Raw genomic sequence first — 19,583 nt, 5'->3', positions numbered from 1 at the left:
TATCATCCTTCTTGGATCAGCAGGCTCTCTGGGCAATGTGCTCCTTATTGCACTAAGCACAAGAGGACAAACCCAACCACCCAAGGACATTACAAACCTCTGTTTGTATCTGCTAACATTCCATTGGCCAAACAGGTCACATAACCAGGTCCAAATTCCTGGGCCAGGGAAGCAAACTCTCCCCAGTACCTGGCCACTCTGTACTGTCTACACTAACCTCCTTGGTGTTTGAGCAAGCCAGTCATACTGCCTTCTCAAAGTCTTTCCATTTGCTGTTCTCTGTATACATGGGTCACACCCTCATGGACTTAGTTTTTGCCCCACTGTACCTCGTCAATAAAAGCTTCCAAGACTCCCCATTCGGAAGATTCTTTGCTCATCCTCTCTTCTGAAGGGTTATCAGCACCTGACATACTTCTATAACTTACTTGTTTGTTTAGACTATGGGCCTCCATAAGAATGTAAGTTACATGGATATGGGGCTTCTTTGTTTATTGCTATATCCCCAGCACTCAGAACGGTGCCTGGACATACAGTGAGCTCCTGGTGAGTGTTTTTATAAGTAAGCTAATCTTAGTGTTTTTTAAATCTGTATGGCTACTTTTTTAGACATTTAAAATCCAGTTCAGTATCAAAGAGTCCAGCAGTGTTGCTTGAATGTCAGGTGTCATTTAGCAGTTTAGACATTTCCAGTATAATTGACACAGAAAATATCGACCATTAAGCATTTTTCAGCGTTGATTCACCTCTACTCGTGGATACATGTGATAACTGATTTTGATTCTTAAAAGGAGATTAAACCCAAAGGACTTTTTTACTTAGAAAATCTTAAGAAAAGGAGAAAACAGGATTATTCTTGACTCATGTGTGTACTATGTAGGATGTGATCGGCACTCAGAAAATGTTTGAATGGCTACTTTCATTGCTGTCATGAAACACTTCCATTAAGGCAAACCAACTCTATATTTGCACTTAGATGCTTATATTTGAGACTTACAGATGATAGTTTATCTATAAAGATGAACTTGGTTGACATCATTAGGTTTATGCTTTAAAATTTGATCCTTGAAATAATTCAGGGAGAGGAATGCCAGTCGCGTCACTGAACTGTGTTTGAATCTTAACACACTACAATTCAGTTCCTAGAGCTCCAGTATGATGTAATTAAACTGTCAGAAATTTTAACATGGTTGCTCATGAATGTCTCTGTTGGTTCTGATTTATTCTGCAAGGCATACTATTGCTAAAGCAGACTTACTGCCATTAAAAATGCCTCATGTTCCACAACTTGGCAAAATTTGCATCCATAATGGAACAAAGAGATGTAATCATCCCTGCAGTTGTGAGGATTCTGTTCCTCCTGGCGATATTTCATTCACTCCATCCTCATCAGATAATGATGGTTTAAACTCACAAGTAAAAAGAAACTAAAGGTGCTTTATTTGATTTTTTCATTTCTAGGGGCATAAATATAAGTAAGTCATGTGTGTGTGTTTGTGGGTGTGTAGATTGGTAGGTAGATACCACTTCTTTTTCCATCTTGTGATCTTAATTTTTCAGCACTTATTTCCTGTCCTTAGTATTTGAAAGAGGTTTTCTATGGTATGTTACCTTGAGACTCACAGAAGGAGAGATTTTCTTTCTATCCTAGGTCCGTAAGCCCTCCACTATAATAATGATATTTGGCCTTCTCTCCACCTAGGATGTGATTTTGTCTTAATGATGAACATCACGTCAAGGATCCTATTAGCTTACACCCTAAAAAACAAGACAAAAACTTAATAATAAATTCAGGACTGTAATCATAGATGGAAATCCAAGTGGTACAGATGAAAGGAAATGACGAGCGTACTTAGGTCATTAAGTCACTGGCTGCCTAGTCATTTCCAAGCCAGACGTGAACCTGAGGTTGTCCGTAAGCACATTCATTGCCACTGATTTGCCAAAGCAATGTCTTGTTTTTGACAGACGTGACAATATACTGAACAAATAAAGCTTGAAGTTAATATAAAAAATTAGTTTCCAAAAACCTTCAAAGTTCATAGTAATTTTGTTTTCAATGAAGAAATCTGTCCTTTACTGCAAATGCTATTTGAGCTGTGTATTTCTGTACCAAATGAATCATCAGCAGAGACTCACAGATCAACAGAATCTACAAGTGGACTCCTATTCCCAGAAGAGGACCATCCATCCCTGAACTCCTTTTCATCCAAAACCTCCTTCTCCCCTCACGTAGACAAATTCTCAAAACCAACAAAAGCTTCCCCTTCGTAAGCCTCCAAAACCATGATGATAAAGTTGTCCCATGTAACAGAGTGGAAGGGAACCATTATTCCGCAGAACCCCCATAGCCACGGTCCTTAGGACATTAAATATTTCCCAATCCCATTAGGCTTCAGAAGTACCTGTATTTTATCTTTTTGGTTAAGTGGCAAAGGAGAGAGTGGGGGAAACACCTCCATGTCTCTACCTCTTCCTTACCTTCATCAGATGAATGCAAAACATCACCTACTTCCTTTTGTATTGAAGAGACCCTGTAAGTGGCTAATTGTTCTTTTATTACCAAGAAAAATGGGAGCACCTGGGTGGCTCAGTGGTTGAGTGTCTGCCTTCAGCTCAGGTCATGATCCCGGAGTCCTGAGATCGAGTCCTTCATCGTGCTCCCTTCAGGGAGTCTGCTCCCTCTGCCTATGTCTCTGCCTCTCTCTGTGTGTTTCTCATAATAAATAAATAAAATCTTTTTTTAAAAATGGTTCACATTTACTAATGGGGCCTAAGACATGTTGATTTTATCTTACCTTCCAAGTAGAGAAACCGCTATCTTCTCCAAAGACAAGGATCTAGACACAGCCCTACATGGGATTCTTCTTCCCTTGAACAAGTCATCCCCTAATTATTCGGCCTTCCAGGGTTATCTTTATTTATGTTACTTCTGAGCAAGTGGAAATGAATTCATAATGACTCTTTACATGGGATCATGGGCTTTTGCTCTGCTATCTATGTTTGCCAGACATGTAACATGCCATTCTTTGTGCTTGCTTCCATTAAGGCGAGGAAGACCTGCTCAGCCCTCCCCAGGACACAAGCACAGGGTTAGAGGAAGTGATGGAGCAGCTCAACCACTCCTTCCCTAGTTCCAGAGGTAAGCTCCAGGGCGTGCAGGTCACTCACACCTGCTGGAATCAGGCCTCCCATTTCCACATGCAACTGGCCTGTGTATTTTCCGTGTTTAAACATGCTGATGGAGTGCCAAAATGGGGTGAGGGGGGTCACTGTGAGAAGTGAGTAGTTTTCAGGGTGGAGTTCTGCTACAGATGACTAAACTGACTGGTTTGGGCTTCCAGTTGAATTCGGACACCCGTAGAATCGAGAAACCTCTAGAAATCAGAGTACTGACTCAGTCATTTCCTCTTTGCACATTAATCTGAAGAGTTAATGATGAGAGAGGCTTTCCTTAAGAGCAAGGATGCTGTGACTTTGACAGACAAGGAAATTCATGCCCTGATGGCACCTCTGCCAGGGACAGACAGTTACCACGCCATACGGTGAAATCCAGAATGTGCCGAGTATACAGCAGTGGCGGGTACTCAGACTTCCAATCTGATGCCTTTATATTTAAAAATTGTGTCCTACACCCCATTATTTAAATATAGGTACAATTAAATCTCTGTATCCTAGTCTATCGGGGTTGGTTTCACTGCCATAGATGGAATATGATCTTTGCAAAGAAAGACATTCATAATATTAAGGCCCTTATTTCCCACCATCACTCTGACCTTGGGTATTTTTCCCCTCATATAAAAGCAGCATTTCACCCTGCCAGCTTTTCCCACTAGCCAGTATGAGCTTCAGATGTCTTAATTTATCCAAGGAGGTCTCGCTCCAATTGTAGCATTTTGGAGTATTTTAGCTTATCGCTCTGACCTAAAACGGAGTCACTAACCCACCTCCCTTTGGTGAATAAAAAGAATGGCAGCAGCCACCTGTAAGCAAATGGAGGGAAAACCTAGACAAGCCAAAGGGGAGAACACAAGTCTTTGTGGCCAATGATTGGCACCTCTAATGGGCAGCCCTGGAGGGAAGGGCAGCTGAGAGTCTGGCTATTTGCTCCTCTCCATAAGAGCAATGAGGAGAATGTTTGGAGTCATGCGTTTTTCCTATCTTTCTGTTCAGAGTCAGCTGACAATGGCCGTTTCCTAGCTATTTGATGTACGAGTGAACACTGTGTGGTGCACATTAAAAGCAGTACCGTTCTGCTAGAGCGTTGCTAAGGAACCATCAGGGAAGCTAATTTTAAATATCTGCACCAGCCATCTTTTCACTGCTGAGTGCCTCTGATGTGTTGATTTTAACACATAAGCATCTTCTCTGTCCTCCCTCCACCCCCACGTCCCCCACCTGCCACCCTTGTCTCCATCACGACCCTCGGCGGCTGTCTCCTCTACCTGGATGCCGTGGTTCATGAGAAGGCTACGCGCCAGTCTGATGTAAATCACATGCTTTCCCCTTGATCCTGTCAGTTTTTACAAGCACCTACTATGTGCCAGTGGAGGCGTTAAGGATGCAAAGTAGTGCCCACTTCCTTGCCTTCCAGGTGGTTATGGGCCACTGAGGAGGCCGACCTCCAGAGTTCCCATTACAGTGTAGTGGTAGTGCCATGATGGGGAGGTCCAGGACATGAACCCCAGAAGCACCCTTTGACTTAAATAGGAAGGGTTCCCCCTAGGCACAGCAAGGGTCTTCAAGATTACATGGCTACAACTTTGGGCCCCCCATGTAGCACACATTTCGGTGACCCCAACCTAGCCCTTGAAGGTCACAGATGGATACCTTGTCCCAGGCCCTTAAACTGCAAGTTTGTGCATCTGCTTGGCAGGAAGTGAGTGGCTGCTGCAGCGATGCCCTGGCCTCTCCTTTCCACCTAAACAACCAGAGCGTAGCACACAAGAGGCTGCAGCAGCGCTCATGGCTCCACTTCCCTTCAGGCAGCCTTTTTGTACTGGGCCTCTGACCCATCCTGATGATCTGTAAGGGGAAGTCCTTTGCACCCTCTCCCTGCATCCCCCTTTTAGTCTCTGAAGCTGCATACCACATGTAGGGAAGAAGTCTCCTAGAAGAAGAGAAACAGACTTCTTCTGATATATTTGGCAGTTGGCATCTCTGATGTTAAATTTATTCGTATGGTGTTCATGTGCTTGTATGGAAGCTGGGGGAGCTGCAGGCCCCCCTGGATGGCATTCGCTAAATCGTGCTGACAGAAGCATACCTGCCCAAGTGCTAATTTGAGTTCTCAAGTAGGGGATGAGGCTTTGTCTGGCCGATTTCACGAACTAAGTTCCTACTTACTCAGTAGGAGGCTGCTGGCCCGAGAGAAGTCATTTATTTTCCTGAGGAAGACAATCAGGATCTGGCTGTTCTTTCTGTGATGCTATCATTTCTGTGACCTTGACTTTTTTTCACCACTTCCTGCCAAACTCGGCCCTTTCTCTTCTGCACCCAATTCCTATGTGTGGGGGGTTCTTCCCACAGCACCAAGCAATTCTGACACCAGCTGGGTATCCTAGAATTCAGCTCATCTCAGACCCCATCTACCCAGAGAGAGCATCAGATCCCACATCATGAGGGTGAAGCTCCCCAAAACCACCCCCACTTCACTTCAGAGACCAGGTCCAAGTCCAGTTTATCACCTGGGCTTCTGACCCACCTGCTGTAGACTTAGAGGTGCCAACAACCCCCTTCTTGGGTTCGATAAATTTCCTACAGTGGCTTGCAGAACTCAGAAATGTTTTCCTTACCAGATCATAGGGTATTATGAAAGGATAGAACTCAGGAAGAGCCAGATGGAAGAGATGAACAGGGCGCAGTATGGGGAGAGGGGGCCATGCTCCCTCCAGGTGCGTTCTCTTCCTAGCACCTACGGGTGTTCACCAACCCAGAAGCTCTTCCCACCCAGTCCTTCTGGGTTTTTAGGGAGGCCTCATTACATAGATGCATTTGATTCAATCACTGGCCACTGGGGATCAAACTCAGTCTCCAGCCCCCACTCCCATTCTCGCCCCTGAAGTCAGGAGGTAGGGCTCAAAGTTCCAACCCTCTAAGCCCAGGGTGGGCTCCCCTGGTACCCAGCCCCTAAGCATAAATAAGTATGGTTTTTCCAAGACTTGTCTTATTAACATAACAAAAGATATCTCCATGCCTCTCTTCACAGGAAATTCCAAAGGTTTTAGGAGTTCCATGCCCTGAAGGGGGGATTAAGACCTAATACCTATTTCTTAATTCTAAATCACAATATCACCCCTTTTTCTCCTCAAATTCAAATGGATAAAAAGTTTCATCATAGTAAAAGTAGAATGGAAAATATATACATGGTAGGGTTTAGTGGGAGCATCTTACCAATCAGGAGGTATGTTAGGTTGATATAAAGCAGAAAATTTTGAATCTTAACATCTCAGGCTTACAGACTATCCCAAATAGAAGGGTCCTTAGCATTTCTGACCCCTCAAACAGTGGCTTTGGACCCTGTGACCATTATCCATACTAAGAGAAACATTTTACATCTCAAACTGGATTAAGGGTATAAAATACATTGGATGTGTGTGTGTATGCACGTGTTGTATACACCCACCATGTATATATATACCACCCATGTATGTGTCTAGTCACATACACATACAAAGATCAGAAACTTAAGATTCGTGAAGCAACATTTCCTATGCTACAATTAATTCACTCTGTTGAATTATTCCTCTGTTTTATTAATTCAAAAATAAAATGCTGGTTGCAACCCACTAAAATGATTTTCAGATCCAGTGGTTTAAAAAAAATACCGATCTAACTGATTTTGGTTTTCCTTGCCCAGGTACACATCTTTTTTTAAAAAAAAAAAAAAAAATTACATTTCAAAAGATTCACCATGGAAGTTTCTGCCAAGCCCCGCCTAGTATATTGGAGGACATTGTGCTTTTAATCTAAGTCTGCCACCCATGTTCCCATTGCTGTGTAAGGAAGAATGAAGTTCACAGTTGCTGCAGCTGTTTCGGACAGCTGTTTGAGTAACTCAAAACAGATGTCAGAGCCAGAGGTCTGACATTTAGTGGAAATGTGCTATTAAATACCACCTCATGGTTTACTTAACCCTGCTAGGTAATTGCCCACAGAGGAAAAGACTTTTTAAATAAAATATTACGCTTTTCACAAATGCAAAGTATATAGATAGGGGAGTTTTGCATTTTAAATGTACAACTTTTTTGTTACCAGTTGCCACAGTCTTGACATCAGGCTCAAGCGTTAAGGTACTTGCTAATCTTCACCTTGCATTTTCACTAAAAGTCCCTGGAAGCCAGAAGTGCCTTGTTCATGGCCATTTGGCAAGTTAAATTAAGCCCCTGATCTTATCTCACTGGCCTTGCTAAACTGTTACCCAAATTAACAAAGGGGTTGCATGCTCCTCCTCCTGGTGAAAAACTGCTAGCCGACACTGTCCTGCATAATAGCCGCTATAAATTGCGGGGTGTTCACAGTGTGAATGTGCGCGTGTTTAGCCTTGTGATCATACCTTTCATGATTAACCTCTAGACACAGTTATTCACAACCACTTTGAGGGATTTCAGTGGCTCGGCGTATATTAGACACAGAACGTTAGCCAATTTCTAATCTATTTATCTACCAGTAATGTATCCCTCTGTCTAGAAGTATATGTAGAATTGGAATTCCACTGTAATAAAAATCATTATCTACTATAAGGCACTTTCTAAATCTCCACCATTATTCTCTAGGAACAGTACATGAGTAGAATGTACAACAAACATAATTTAAAAATAAACAATTTAAGTGATTTGTCCATATGTCTGATCATTTTGCATTCTAACAAAGGTATTTTTATATGTACGTGCATTTACGAAAGAAAGGCTTCCCTCATCAGTGGTATGGTATTGGCTTCTCTAAAAATGAGGTGCCACTGTATACTAATTAGTGATCAGTAGGATCCAAGATAAGTTTTTAGTGCAATAAGACAATTTAAAACACAGTTAACGGTGCTATGCAGGTATTTCTACTGCATACAATAGGTACAATGTCTTACCTACTGACCTGTGCCGTATTATTTTTATCCCTAACATCCATGCCATCCTCTCTCATATTACCCACCCCTCCATAAAGCCCACATACATTCTGGTAAATGTCTCTAAATTAGCCACCCAGCAGCTGCGCAAAACCTGCCATCTTCTAAAATTCGAGTCTTGTCTGTGGTTCTTTTATGGAAGAGCAGCATGAAGATAAGATCACGCATCCCCTTTCAGGCACCACTCTGTTTCCTCAGCTTCCATAAATTTTGAGCTCTTAGCCTTTACACCAGGGGCCAACAAACTATAGTCCAGGAGCCACATCTGGCCCACTACCTGTTTTTATAAATAAAGTCTTACTAGAACATAGCTACACCCATTCATTGACATATTGTCTATGGTTGCTTTTTCACTCCAGCATGGGAGTAGTTGTGGCAAAGTTGAACAACTGTTACAGAGACTGTGGGGCTTGGAAAGCCTAAAATGTTTACTGTCTGGCCCTTTACACAGAAAGTTTGCCAACCCCTGCTTTACGCTACTGTGGTCCATTCTAGCTCATTCTGTATATGCAGTCACACACTTTCTGGTGCTGATCCGCTCTCAGCTCAACAAAGCTGTACTTTTGAATTGATTTGTGTATTTATGTCCATGTTCACCAGAGATCATACATGTTGCAGTATTTGAAGTATGACCATTTGACTCTTCTGTCACTTGTGATAAAATAGAAATCATAAAAAGGGATTCATTGTTCCTTAACTTTTTCAAACAGTTAGTGAACTAAAATTAGGAAGCTAAAGTTACCCCCCACCCCAAAACAGTAATGTCCTGAGATTCTAACCCAGAATAATGAGTCATCTCAAGTTCATACTGCCTGAGGAAACTGGACATCTCCAGACTTGACCAAGCCTTTTATTCAGACACAAGACTCCCCCAGCATATTTCCTTCTTCTCTTGATTCATTTCCTGACAACATACCACATTGCCAGATGGACACCCTAAGTGAAGGTCTAAGGAAACTCATTTCCAAAGAATGTATTTATGAAATAAGACTTATGTGGCACTTGCATTTATTTTACTGGTAAAGAATTTTCTTAAGTGGCACAACCAAATAGCCTCTATTTTGTCAGTGCAGAAACTAGTCTGATACAGTATAAAAGATCTATTGTTTTAACCTTCTTTAAACAAAAAAGCGCAACTTCCTTTGGTACTATGGTAATGAGCACATTGGTACCAAGGGATGGGAGCAGATTTTGAAAGAGACTAGGATTAACATAGCTCTGGAAGGTCCACTGTACATGAAACATGGTTTCTGAAGAAGTACCCGAAACAAAACCCAAGTCATTTGCTGCCTATTTGGCAGTGGTCAGTGGATACTGAGCTCTGAATATGGCTTGGTGTTGAATAAAGATATGTAACCTTTATCACTCTGGGAACCATAATTACATCCTGAAACTAAATCCTATTGCTTTCTAACAACACTCCTTCCTGAAGCTCTTAAGTTTTTAAAAGTAGACCAAAGTGAAAGCCAGCACAAGTTACCAGCCCTTGGCACACAAGTTAAAGGGTAACAGGCAAGGCCAAGGTGCCAAAAACACCAAAGACTCTTGACCATGATTTAGTGGCTACCTTCCTAATTCAGTTCAACCAGCATTCGTCAGATACTCATAGTGTCGAGGAATAGGAGGTATTGGAGAGAGAGGGGATGGGTAAATGATATATGGGCCCTGGCCTCAAGGATCTCAGTCTTATAGGGGAATAGAATGAATTCTACTACCAGAGAGTATAACCACAAAATACAAAGATGAAAAAAAGACTTGATAAAGGAGTCGAAAGGGATGGCTATGTAATTCATGCTGGGATTCATCGAGCTGTCAAGAATGAATGTTGTTCTCCTCCTTCCCCTTTTTTATCTGGTATGGACCTACCCCTGGCAACACCCACAAGTGAGAAGCCAGTACCCCTTTTTCTCCTCTTCCCTGGTTTGAGGAATGTTATGTATATCTTGACCACACTTGCATGATCAAGCATGCAGTTTTTATACTTTTAAAAAATTTTATTTATTTGAGAGAGAGAGAAGGGGGGCTGGCCAGAGGGAGAGGAAAGAGAAGTCCCAAGCAGACCCCATGCCGGGCATGGAGCCTAACTCGGGGATCAATCCCAGGACCCTGAGATCATGACCTGGGCCGAAACCAAGAGTGGGATGCTCAACCAACTGAGCCACCCAGGCACTCCTGCGGTTTTTATACTTATAAGAAATCTCTGACTCACTTGGGAAAATTCAGAAGGAAGGAAACAAGGGAGGGAGGAAGAGTCCTACTTAGAAAAACTTTCAATGTATACTAGAAGTTTAGACCGTGAACTTGAGTTTTGAAAGATTTCGAAGAGTAGCTCCATACTTCTTTGGTCTGGATGAGTAGTCCTCGCACGGTTCCAAGGTGCTTTAGTGTTTGCAGCTGCTGAGCATGGGGGGCCCTGGCAGGGAAAGGAGATGCTGTACAGGGTCTCTCACAGCTCTGCTTTTATCTGCTCTAAATCCTGGGGTTTCACCTAAGATTGTCTCAGGAAGTGTCCCACTGCTCATAATCAGAGTCTGAAAACCAATATTTCACTCGAAGGCCCTGGTGATAAGAGGAACTTGCAAGCCCCAGACATGCTAGGTATGATCAGAGGTGCCTCATTTTCTGTCCAAATATAATCACAGAAAACTTGACCAGGACCTGCTTTTCAAAAATAAACGCATACAGATGGAGGGTCCTCTAAAACAATGCCAGTGGGTCGTTAGCCCTCGGATCTCAAGGCTCCTGGTATCTGTTGAATTAGTAGGAGGAAGTTGGGGGTTCATTCCTACATCTGGCTCTGTGGCTTGCCCGTTAGTGGGGCTCATTTCCTTCCCCCTTGTTTTTTCTATTTTCTCAAATGTCCCGGTCTCATCATGGGCATGCTCAGCTTCTACCAGATAGAATGAATTCTCCCAAGGGGATGCAGTCTCGCCTTGGTGGTGTTTCACCTCGCATTTGGGGTGCCGACTTCTGGCACACACACAGTCAGCTCCTGCTTAGGTTTCAGTGTATTGTTGAGAGTGAAGAGATTGAGATTTGGGGACGTTTTGCTTGAGGTTCTAAAGCTGTCCTTGAAAAACAATGCTTAATTTGTCAGATCCTACACTGTGCCAGCTTTCATCCCCTTGAACACATGAACTCTATGGATTCTGTAAGTTATGTCTCCTGGATCGTGTTATCTGTTTACACTGATTTTAAGTGTATGTAAAGGTTATTTGACTGGATGTGTCTTTCGGGTTTTTTTTTTCTTTTTGTTTCTGGTTGTTGTTTTTTTTTTTTTTTTTCAGAAGGGAATAAATGAATTGTCATCTCAACATTTGTTTGGTAAAAGCAGCAAAATTGGTATGAAATTGTATATTTATGCATTTTTTTCCTTTCTGATATCTCTGCCTCTTCCTCTCTCCATTATTAAAGGAAGAAATACCCCTGGGAAGCCAATGAGAGAGGTTAGTGAGATTCAGGCTCACAGCCACGGCTTCTGTGTGTCTCATCGCGCTTTCTATGTTTGGCGTTTTTGTAAGAATTGTGTGTGTGCACGCGCATGTATGTACTACATGTGTCATCATGTAAGGACGGTAGTCACCTCTCCACTTGCAGCTCATGAGGAACATTCTTCAAATGTTCATCGCCATTGTCATCACCATGACGACAGGACCAGGGGTTGGGGGAGCAGGAATCTCCATAAAATGGCAAGCCTTGATAATCCCTAGGTCGGATCCTGCAGTTCATCATCTGTTGCCATTTGTAACACAAACAGAATCCTCAACATAAATTTAGCCTTGAACAGAACTGAGGAGCACTAAAGTCTCTATGCATTTTCAGGACCCTAGCATTTTCTGCCAGTGCCCTGGGTCTTTTATTCTTCTGGAATGACCTCATTTTGTTTTTGTTTTCTTTTTTTCCTCATTCCTATACTCTTTTCCCACTCTAGCTAACATGTTTTTGTTTTTTGTTTTTTTTTTTTTTTGAGCACTTACTGTGCCAAGCACTGTTGTAAGCACTTATCATCTTTTTCATGATGTAATCTTCATGCCAAACCTATGAGGTAGGTACTCTTATTAACCCCATTTTACAAACAAGGAAACTGAGTCAGTGAGAGAGCAAGCAGTGTGTTCAAGGCGACAGAGCCAGAATTTGAATCCAGCCAGTCAGGGTCCAGAGCCCCACTCTTCGGCTGAATCGCCACCTGAGAAAATGGTGTTGGACAGGCTCACGTCAGGTCAACTAGCCCTTTGGAAAGCTCACTGTTTTCACTTGGCCTTTGGAACCAGATAGACCATAAACCAGTGAGGGATAAAAATTGATCGTTGGAGTCTTGAGGGTTTTTTTTAAGTGCCTATTTATGGGCTCAAAGGGGTAGAATACAGTATTATCACTGAATGTGGTGTAAGATTTTTCAGGGAAAACTTGCATACTTTTATCAGAAATACTTTCTGAACGTTCAGTTACCTAATCACAGGACTAGTGGGTGGCAGAGTGTCAAGTGACAGCCCAAATGAAACAAGCTTGTCCTTACCAAGAGCTTAGCGTGAACGATGTGCAAAGGAAAGCTCTTCCATGGGCCGCCATAACATATTATTCTGGGAGACAGGTTGGACAGGACGACAGTTGTCATATGAGAAGATCCTTAGCAACAGGCTAGACGAGAGTAGTCTCTGATTCATTTAAACAGAAGGAGTCCTACTGGAAAGTCTGCCAACACCATGCCACGCAAGTCTAACGAATTTAATGATCCTTCAGTGTGTCTGTCCCAGTGTTCTCTATCAAGGCTTGGGACACTGGGGTCTTGGTGGGGGTTTGAGGGGGGTAGGCTGGGAGGAGAAACAGAGGAAACCTCAATTGGTGAAGCAATGAATGCTCCTGACGGTTTGCCTGGCTCACGTACTTCTTACGTGAGGCTTCTTGGGTTCATTCTTATGGTAAGTGCCCCTTACAATTTCTCTTAACGTGTTATAAAAAGCTGCACCTGAATTTTGACCACCCTGAACATGTTTCTCTCATAAACGAAATCTTAAGGCAGGCCAGCACGTGTATCATTCAAGCCACGGAGGCATTCGGAAACTTTACTACCTGAGCCGCCTTGCCATCAGATAGCGTTTCCAGAAACCCCGAGGATCAAAGTGATTTTTTTTTATTGTTATAAAAATTACCTCCAAGGTACAGTAGATCAGATAGCTTTTCAAAGATGAAATTATGGAGAAGAAAAACACGAATTTTCCTGCGGTACTCCAGCTTTGCTGTGGACAAGTGAATGCTAACCATTTATTTGGGAACTGTATTTTAAAAAAATTTAAAAAAAAAAAATTTTTTAAAAAGAGTGCCAGATTGCTATTGAGACCTTGGCTCTCTGCCAGGAAGTCTCAATTCCAATCACTGCAGAAAACAACTCCCTCAGGCAGTGGTGGCCTGTGAGACTAAATGTGTTGCGTTTAGCGCCAACTTGGAAAAACATACAACTGCTCTAATGTTCAATGCATGGTGCCTTTGTGTTCAACAGTCCTTGCTTAAGAGTGGATTGAATTAATACTTTCTGGAGACACATTTTTATGTCAACTTGTGCCTGAGGCTGATTGCAAATGCCTAAAATCCGGCCTGCTTTTCAGTGCCTCTCACGTTCATAGTGTGAGATTTTAATTTTGACTTTAGAAAAATCTGTCAGGTAAAATTAATGGCCTCACTAATGTTCTCCCTTACACACATGGATAATAGAACCAGGATACAAATCTGTTTTCTGTATCCATATCACACTGCAATTTTATGCCTCTGGTGGATTGAGTTACGATTCGCTGGGGCAGTATTTTGTCAAAGAGATAGAAATTTTTTTCCTGGTTTCTAATGAAAACCTCCATGAAAAACATTGCAATCATTATTCTGGTGAAACAGGCATTTGTAAATAAAGTAACCAAAGGCATACTACAGATACGGCGAGGTGACTCCGGACGTTCTTCTTTTTTCTAGCAGAGACAGCCATGAGGTCATTGGTGAACATTGAAAACTGTCCAGGCAAGTTAAAGGCCACCTAACATTTTCCGGGAGGCTGTGTGGTGGATTAAGAGTAATGAACCTTTCTGTCAGCTAGTTACTTTTTAAATAGCAGATACCCCTAGAAATGATGCCTCTGGAGAGTCTCAAGAATTTTCCCCTCAGATAGTAACTGAACACCTTTTCAAGAAGTAGAAGCACCACTCGGCTCTTTAATCTATAAATGCATTCACTTTCCAACCGCAGTCTACGTTCCCTAGCACGCAGGCTAAAACAGGCACCTTTTGATTATTGTCAATAAGCCAATGGGAAAAATGAGTTCTTTCTGTTCGGTTTACGGTAATACATTTTCTACCTCCCTGGTAGACTGTGCGACAGGTAGTGGACAAGGAGAAATAATTTGAATTCTGTTCAGGTATCAAGTTGTAAGGGTCTTGGGTTTTGTTTTTACTGGCTTCATTAATAGCTACTAAGACTACAAGTAATTAAAAATTTGCAGGTAGTCCACTCGTTTTTGGTTACACACGAATAATCGGAGAGAGCTCCCAGGGTTGCTAGGCAGTCAAAACCAGATACAAAGGAAACCCTTTAGCCTGGTGGCATCAGGTATATATTGTTGCTCTAAGCTGTAAGGAACAGCAAAGAACCCACTGGGTCCTCTGGTGGTTTTTATGGTTTAGAAAAGCCAAATATGGTTTCGATTCTTCCCTGAGGGCTGCCACACTCCTGGCCTACTCTCTGAGTAGCACACCTGCTTTGTTCAGGTTTTTATATTGGCCATCTCAACCAAAATCCAACGTGATTTTTTAAAACGGAACTCGTTCTCACTGAAACTCTTTGCATTGATAAAGCTCAACGAGATTTACCAACGTGATCACCTGAAGGGTGTTAAACTTTTAGTAAAGTCTTCACTTGATCTGGTGCCATCACTGGGTAAGTGCCTGCCTCTGAATCCTCTTCAGACCCTCTCTCTCATGTACTGAAAAACGCTAGGTCTCTTGAAGTAAATAACCAGAATTCCTGCCCTAGTCTATCTTTGATTTTTACGGGGATTTTAACAATTATGAGAATCCGTAAAGTTGATACATGGCAAGGTAGTAATAGCCTCATAAAGCATTTTTAGTTCCAAAGGCAGTACTCCAGGAGGAGAATGATTTAGTAATGTCCAGGAATTAAAATTAGCCATATAAAAATATGGGACATATAGGAAAAGGCAAGTCATAAAGTAGGTCTCAAATTATCTTGCTGTAGATCTGAATTTTGCCACAGAGTACCTGGGACATTGTGCTGCTTTTGTGCTCCATGCTGGGGGATCAGTGCGAGGTCATGTCACATTATTATTAAAAGGCTCTTCTGATAGTTAACCCCCATTTAGGAAGGGTACCAAAATGGATTCACCGGATTCCCAAATCCATGCTGTACGTGTGGGTCATATTGTAATTAGGCTCTGGAGCAACTTGCAATGAAAAACTGGTTTTTCTTAGGAAGCTTCCAAATTCAAATGTTAGTATACAAAAAGGTCGATTCAAGAGTTTGTTTTGCAATTCAAGTAAAAGCAGAGAGAGAAGAGTCTCCTCCACCATAGCCTTAGAAGTGAGCCGGTGGCTTGAAAGGGCATGGAAATGAAGCTCCCGTGTCATAGTCATGGTGGCAGCGGTGATAATGGTGATGGCAATACACAGTGGTGCTGGCAGTGGGGGTAGTTGTGGTGGGAGTGGCTTGATAATCCCGGGATTTGAGTACAAGGGCACAATAAGTACATCCCCCACAACAAGGTGGGGAAGGTCCATCCCATTATGAAATAGTCCTGTTACAATGGGAATCTCGTGCTTGTCCGTGGAAACCTCTGGCTAGATGTTTCCACGGGGAAGATGAGCACACTCTCTGACACTTTTCCACCGAAATGACCACAGTAGCCCGATCCGGTATTAAGCTGATACTAACAACGTGGAATGGCTTCTTAACAAGGCTTTGCTTCTTCCTGGAAACTGGTGAACGATCAAATCCTGTTGTGTAGACCCTCGGTGCAGCTTCTGTGTTGTCTTCACCTAGAAGTGGGGAAGGACTTCCCAGTCGGCGAAGAGTCGGGGTGACGCTGTCTGCACCTAGTGTCAAGTCTCTCTTTCTCTTTGTCTTCCAGGACACAATGTAGGAAGCCTTTTCCACTTGGCAGATGATTTGGGCAGAGCGATGGAGTCCTTAGTTTCAGTCATGACAGATGAAGAAGGGGCAGAATAAATGTTTTACAACTCCTGATTCCCGCATGGTTTTTATAATATTCATACAACAAAGAGGATTAGACAGTAAGAGTTTACAAGAAAAAAAAAACAAATCTATATTTTTGTGAAGCGTAGTGGTACTATACTGTAGATTTCAGTAGTTTCTAAGTCTGTTATTGTTTTGTTAACAATGGCAGGTTTCACACGTCTATGCAATTGTACAAAAAAGTTATAAGAAAACTACATGTAAAATCTTGATAGCTAAATAACTTGCCATTTCTTTATATGGAACGCATTTTGGGTTGTTTAAAAATTTATAACAGTTATAAAGAAAGATTGTAAACTAAAGTGTGCTTTATAAAAAAAAAAGTTGTTTATAAAAACCCCTAAAAACACACACACAGACACACACACACACACACACACACACACACTTTGAGGCAGCGCATTGTTTTGCATCGTTTTAGTGTGATATCCACATGAAATTCATGGTTTTTTTTTTCTTTTCTGGCATATTAAAGATAGGACTTCCTCTAACACCACCAAATGACTACTTCATATGGCTCTTTTAGGAATTGGTGACTGAGTGGAACTGGCTGTGGGTTTTCGCTTTATGCATCTATATGTCTAGAAGTATGTAAATACTGTAGGTATATAGAGAAATAGATCTGAATTTCTAGAGACCTTTGAAATTTCTTGGTCAAATGATCTGGCCACTTCCTAATGGCAAGAGATTGCTTCTGGTCGTCCAGGCTTACCTGCTTGGTCTAGAATGAATTTTCCCTGGAGCCTGAAACCAGGAGGCAACTACCACACTAAAACATTGTCTGGGGCTCCAGATGTTTCTCATTTGAAACTTTCCACTGACAGCTACGCTATTGAATCTTTTAAAAGGGACATACGAATGAATACACAGGACTTACTGTGTCAGAGTAATCCATGGGTTGATACATTCAGCTTCCTGCTGCTGGCAATGCCACGATCTACATTTAATGATGCTTCAGTGGAAGTCACGACATCAGAAGACATTTTTAACTCCCAGACAGTGAGGAGGACTTTCTAGTAGGGCTGGAGGGCTGTGGACTCCCAGCCAATCCCTGGGAGGGAGGGGGGTCACTCTTCAAGTAAAGGATTGGATGAATGTTCATAACCATACATGGAGATCTTTGGAATTACAACAAAATCACTTCCCTCTCCTCACAGTGAAATAGCAGTGGGCATTTGAGGGGGTTTTGCTTTCTTGCTTTATTGCTGCTTTTTTTTTTTTTTTTTTTTTTAGATTTTTCCCCTATTGCAAGGAGTTTTTAAATGCCACAAGACTTCATTTAAAATAACCCTTGGGAAGGTGTGTAAGACAGCCTCATCATGGTGTGCTCCTGGTAAATATCTACCCAGAAGCCCATGAACTGTGTTTCCCTACTTCACATTTCTCTACAACTAATTCCACACAGGTTTGTAAAGGGGGAAGGTAGATGGATTCACATGTTCCAAAGGGTACTCCAAACCCTTGCTGGTGGGTGAGGAAGGTTAGAGATACAAACATTGTTCAAAAAGAGAATAACCCAAGAGGACTAACTGGTAGGAACAAGCTTTACTCTATCATCTTCTTGGCCTTTCATTTGTTTTCATTCATTCATTCACTAGAAATCACCATGTGACCTATTATTTTGCAAATCTGTTACCTCTTAGATCAAGTATCATTAACTTTTGCAGAGTGGGTTTTGTCTATTATTTTATTAATAATAATTAACATCCAACATGGCTTCTCATGCTATTTCTACCTCACTTTGGTTTTGGGGTGTTCCTAATAATCGTGCACACCTGATTTCACAGCTTCACTACTTGTCCTTCATGTGAACATTTTTCTCCATTTTTTCCCCCACTGTCATTTCCAAAGGAAAACCCAAAGCTCTAAGGTAACAGAATGACATGAAGATTTGGTTTTAGTCTTGCATTTTTTCTCCTTTATGTGACACTGGACTTTTTCTTTCCCCGCAGATTTTTTTTTAACCATGATTTAAAACAAGGGGTTGTGTTACTTCCTACTAAGCAGTTTTAAGTTTCATTCTAAAAGCAGAGGTAAATAGCGTGCATAATTTTATTTTAATCTTTTCATTTTATCTTTTAGACATTAGTTCTGGAGTGAGTCTGTCAAAATATTTGAATAAAAATTGAGAGCTTTATTGCTACGTTTTAAGCATAATTTGGACATTATTTCGTGTTCTTTATAACCACCAAGTATTAAACTGTAAATCATAATGTAACTGAAGCATAAACATCACGTGGCATGTTCTGTCATTGTTTTCAGGTACTGGGTTCTTGAGTATCATAATATATTGTGTTTTAACACCAACACTGTAACATTTACTAATTATTTTTTTAAACTTCAGTTTTACTGCATTTTCACAACATATCAGACTTCACCAAATATATGCCTTACTATTGTATTATATTACTGCTTTACTGTGTATCTCAATAAAGCACGCAGTTATGTTACAAAAAAAAAGTGTTGAGTACAGTACTTTGTTTTTGATTTTTAACTATGTAATACATTCATATGGTTGACAAGTAAAAAAAAATCGAGAAATCCAAGTGCTGAAAATACTCCCACTTCCCACATCATCCACACTGGCCTATGAGCAAATGTTAATTTCTGCGTCTCCTTCCAAATGGTTGTGATCATGAAAGCAATTACAAACACATGTTCTGCCTTTTGTCCTTTTATTACACCTGAGACATAGTTTTCTATGCACCTGGTTGAGAATGAACTCCAGAGATCCAGCCACTCTTAATCCTATCCAAATAGATATTTCCATCTCAATACATAAAAGGTTTTCTCATCCTTTTTTATAGCTGCATAATAGTCCAGTGGGTGTTAGTGGGATATTACTTAAGCTGTCCTCTTTGGTGGGACATGTGGGTTGTTTTATATCTCTTCCTGTGACAAACTATACTGCACATCTTCCCTGTCATCATGTCCCTCGTGCAAAAATCTTATCTGTGAGACATGTTCCTACAGGTGAGATTTCTGGATTACAGGTGGCAAGCCATGTGTGGAGCTTGGGAGATCATTTTGGTGCAGCAGTAGTCACAGTGCTTATTTGGTTTCCTGTTTTAGTAATCACAAGTAGATGAATTAGCCAGTATTCAATTTACACTTGCTTCTCAAGAGAATTCATCACTTCTGTTATTGTTTGTAACACCAAATCTAAGGGGCAATCTGAGCAATACAAGTCTCACCTAAAAGGATACCTCACAACTGG

The 19,583-nt window shown here is 41.6% G+C and overlaps 1 protein-coding gene across 11 annotated transcripts in view; it reads left to right on the top strand.

The window, feature by feature from the left end:
- Positions 1-18,826, top strand: part of DMD (dystrophin) — a 2,426,617-nt gene extending 2,407,791 nt beyond the window's left edge. For 6 of the 11 annotated variants that reach the window (XM_072743155.1, XM_072743156.1, XM_072743161.1 and 3 more), the window contains 3 exons: positions 3,050-3,142; positions 11,534-11,565; positions 16,242-18,826. In XM_072743155.1, the coding sequence (XP_072599256.1) occupies positions 3,050-3,142; positions 11,534-11,565; positions 16,242-16,253 (137 nt within the window). In that variant the 3' untranslated portion in view covers positions 16,254-18,826. The remainder of the gene's footprint in view (positions 1-3,049; positions 3,143-11,533; positions 11,566-16,241) is intronic. The other 5 variants (XM_072743160.1, XM_072743158.1, XM_072743157.1 and 2 more) reach the window with 1 other exon arrangement.
- Positions 18,827-19,583: the final 757 nt, after the last annotated feature.

The sequence above is a fragment of the Vulpes vulpes genome, chromosome X, assembly GCF_048418805.1.
Source record: "Vulpes vulpes isolate BD-2025 chromosome X, VulVul3, whole genome shotgun sequence".
Taxonomy (NCBI): Eukaryota; Metazoa; Chordata; class Mammalia; order Carnivora; family Canidae; genus Vulpes; species Vulpes vulpes.
The sequence above is the reverse complement of the archived record's forward strand: the minus strand, read 5'-3'. Positions and strand labels throughout refer to the sequence as shown.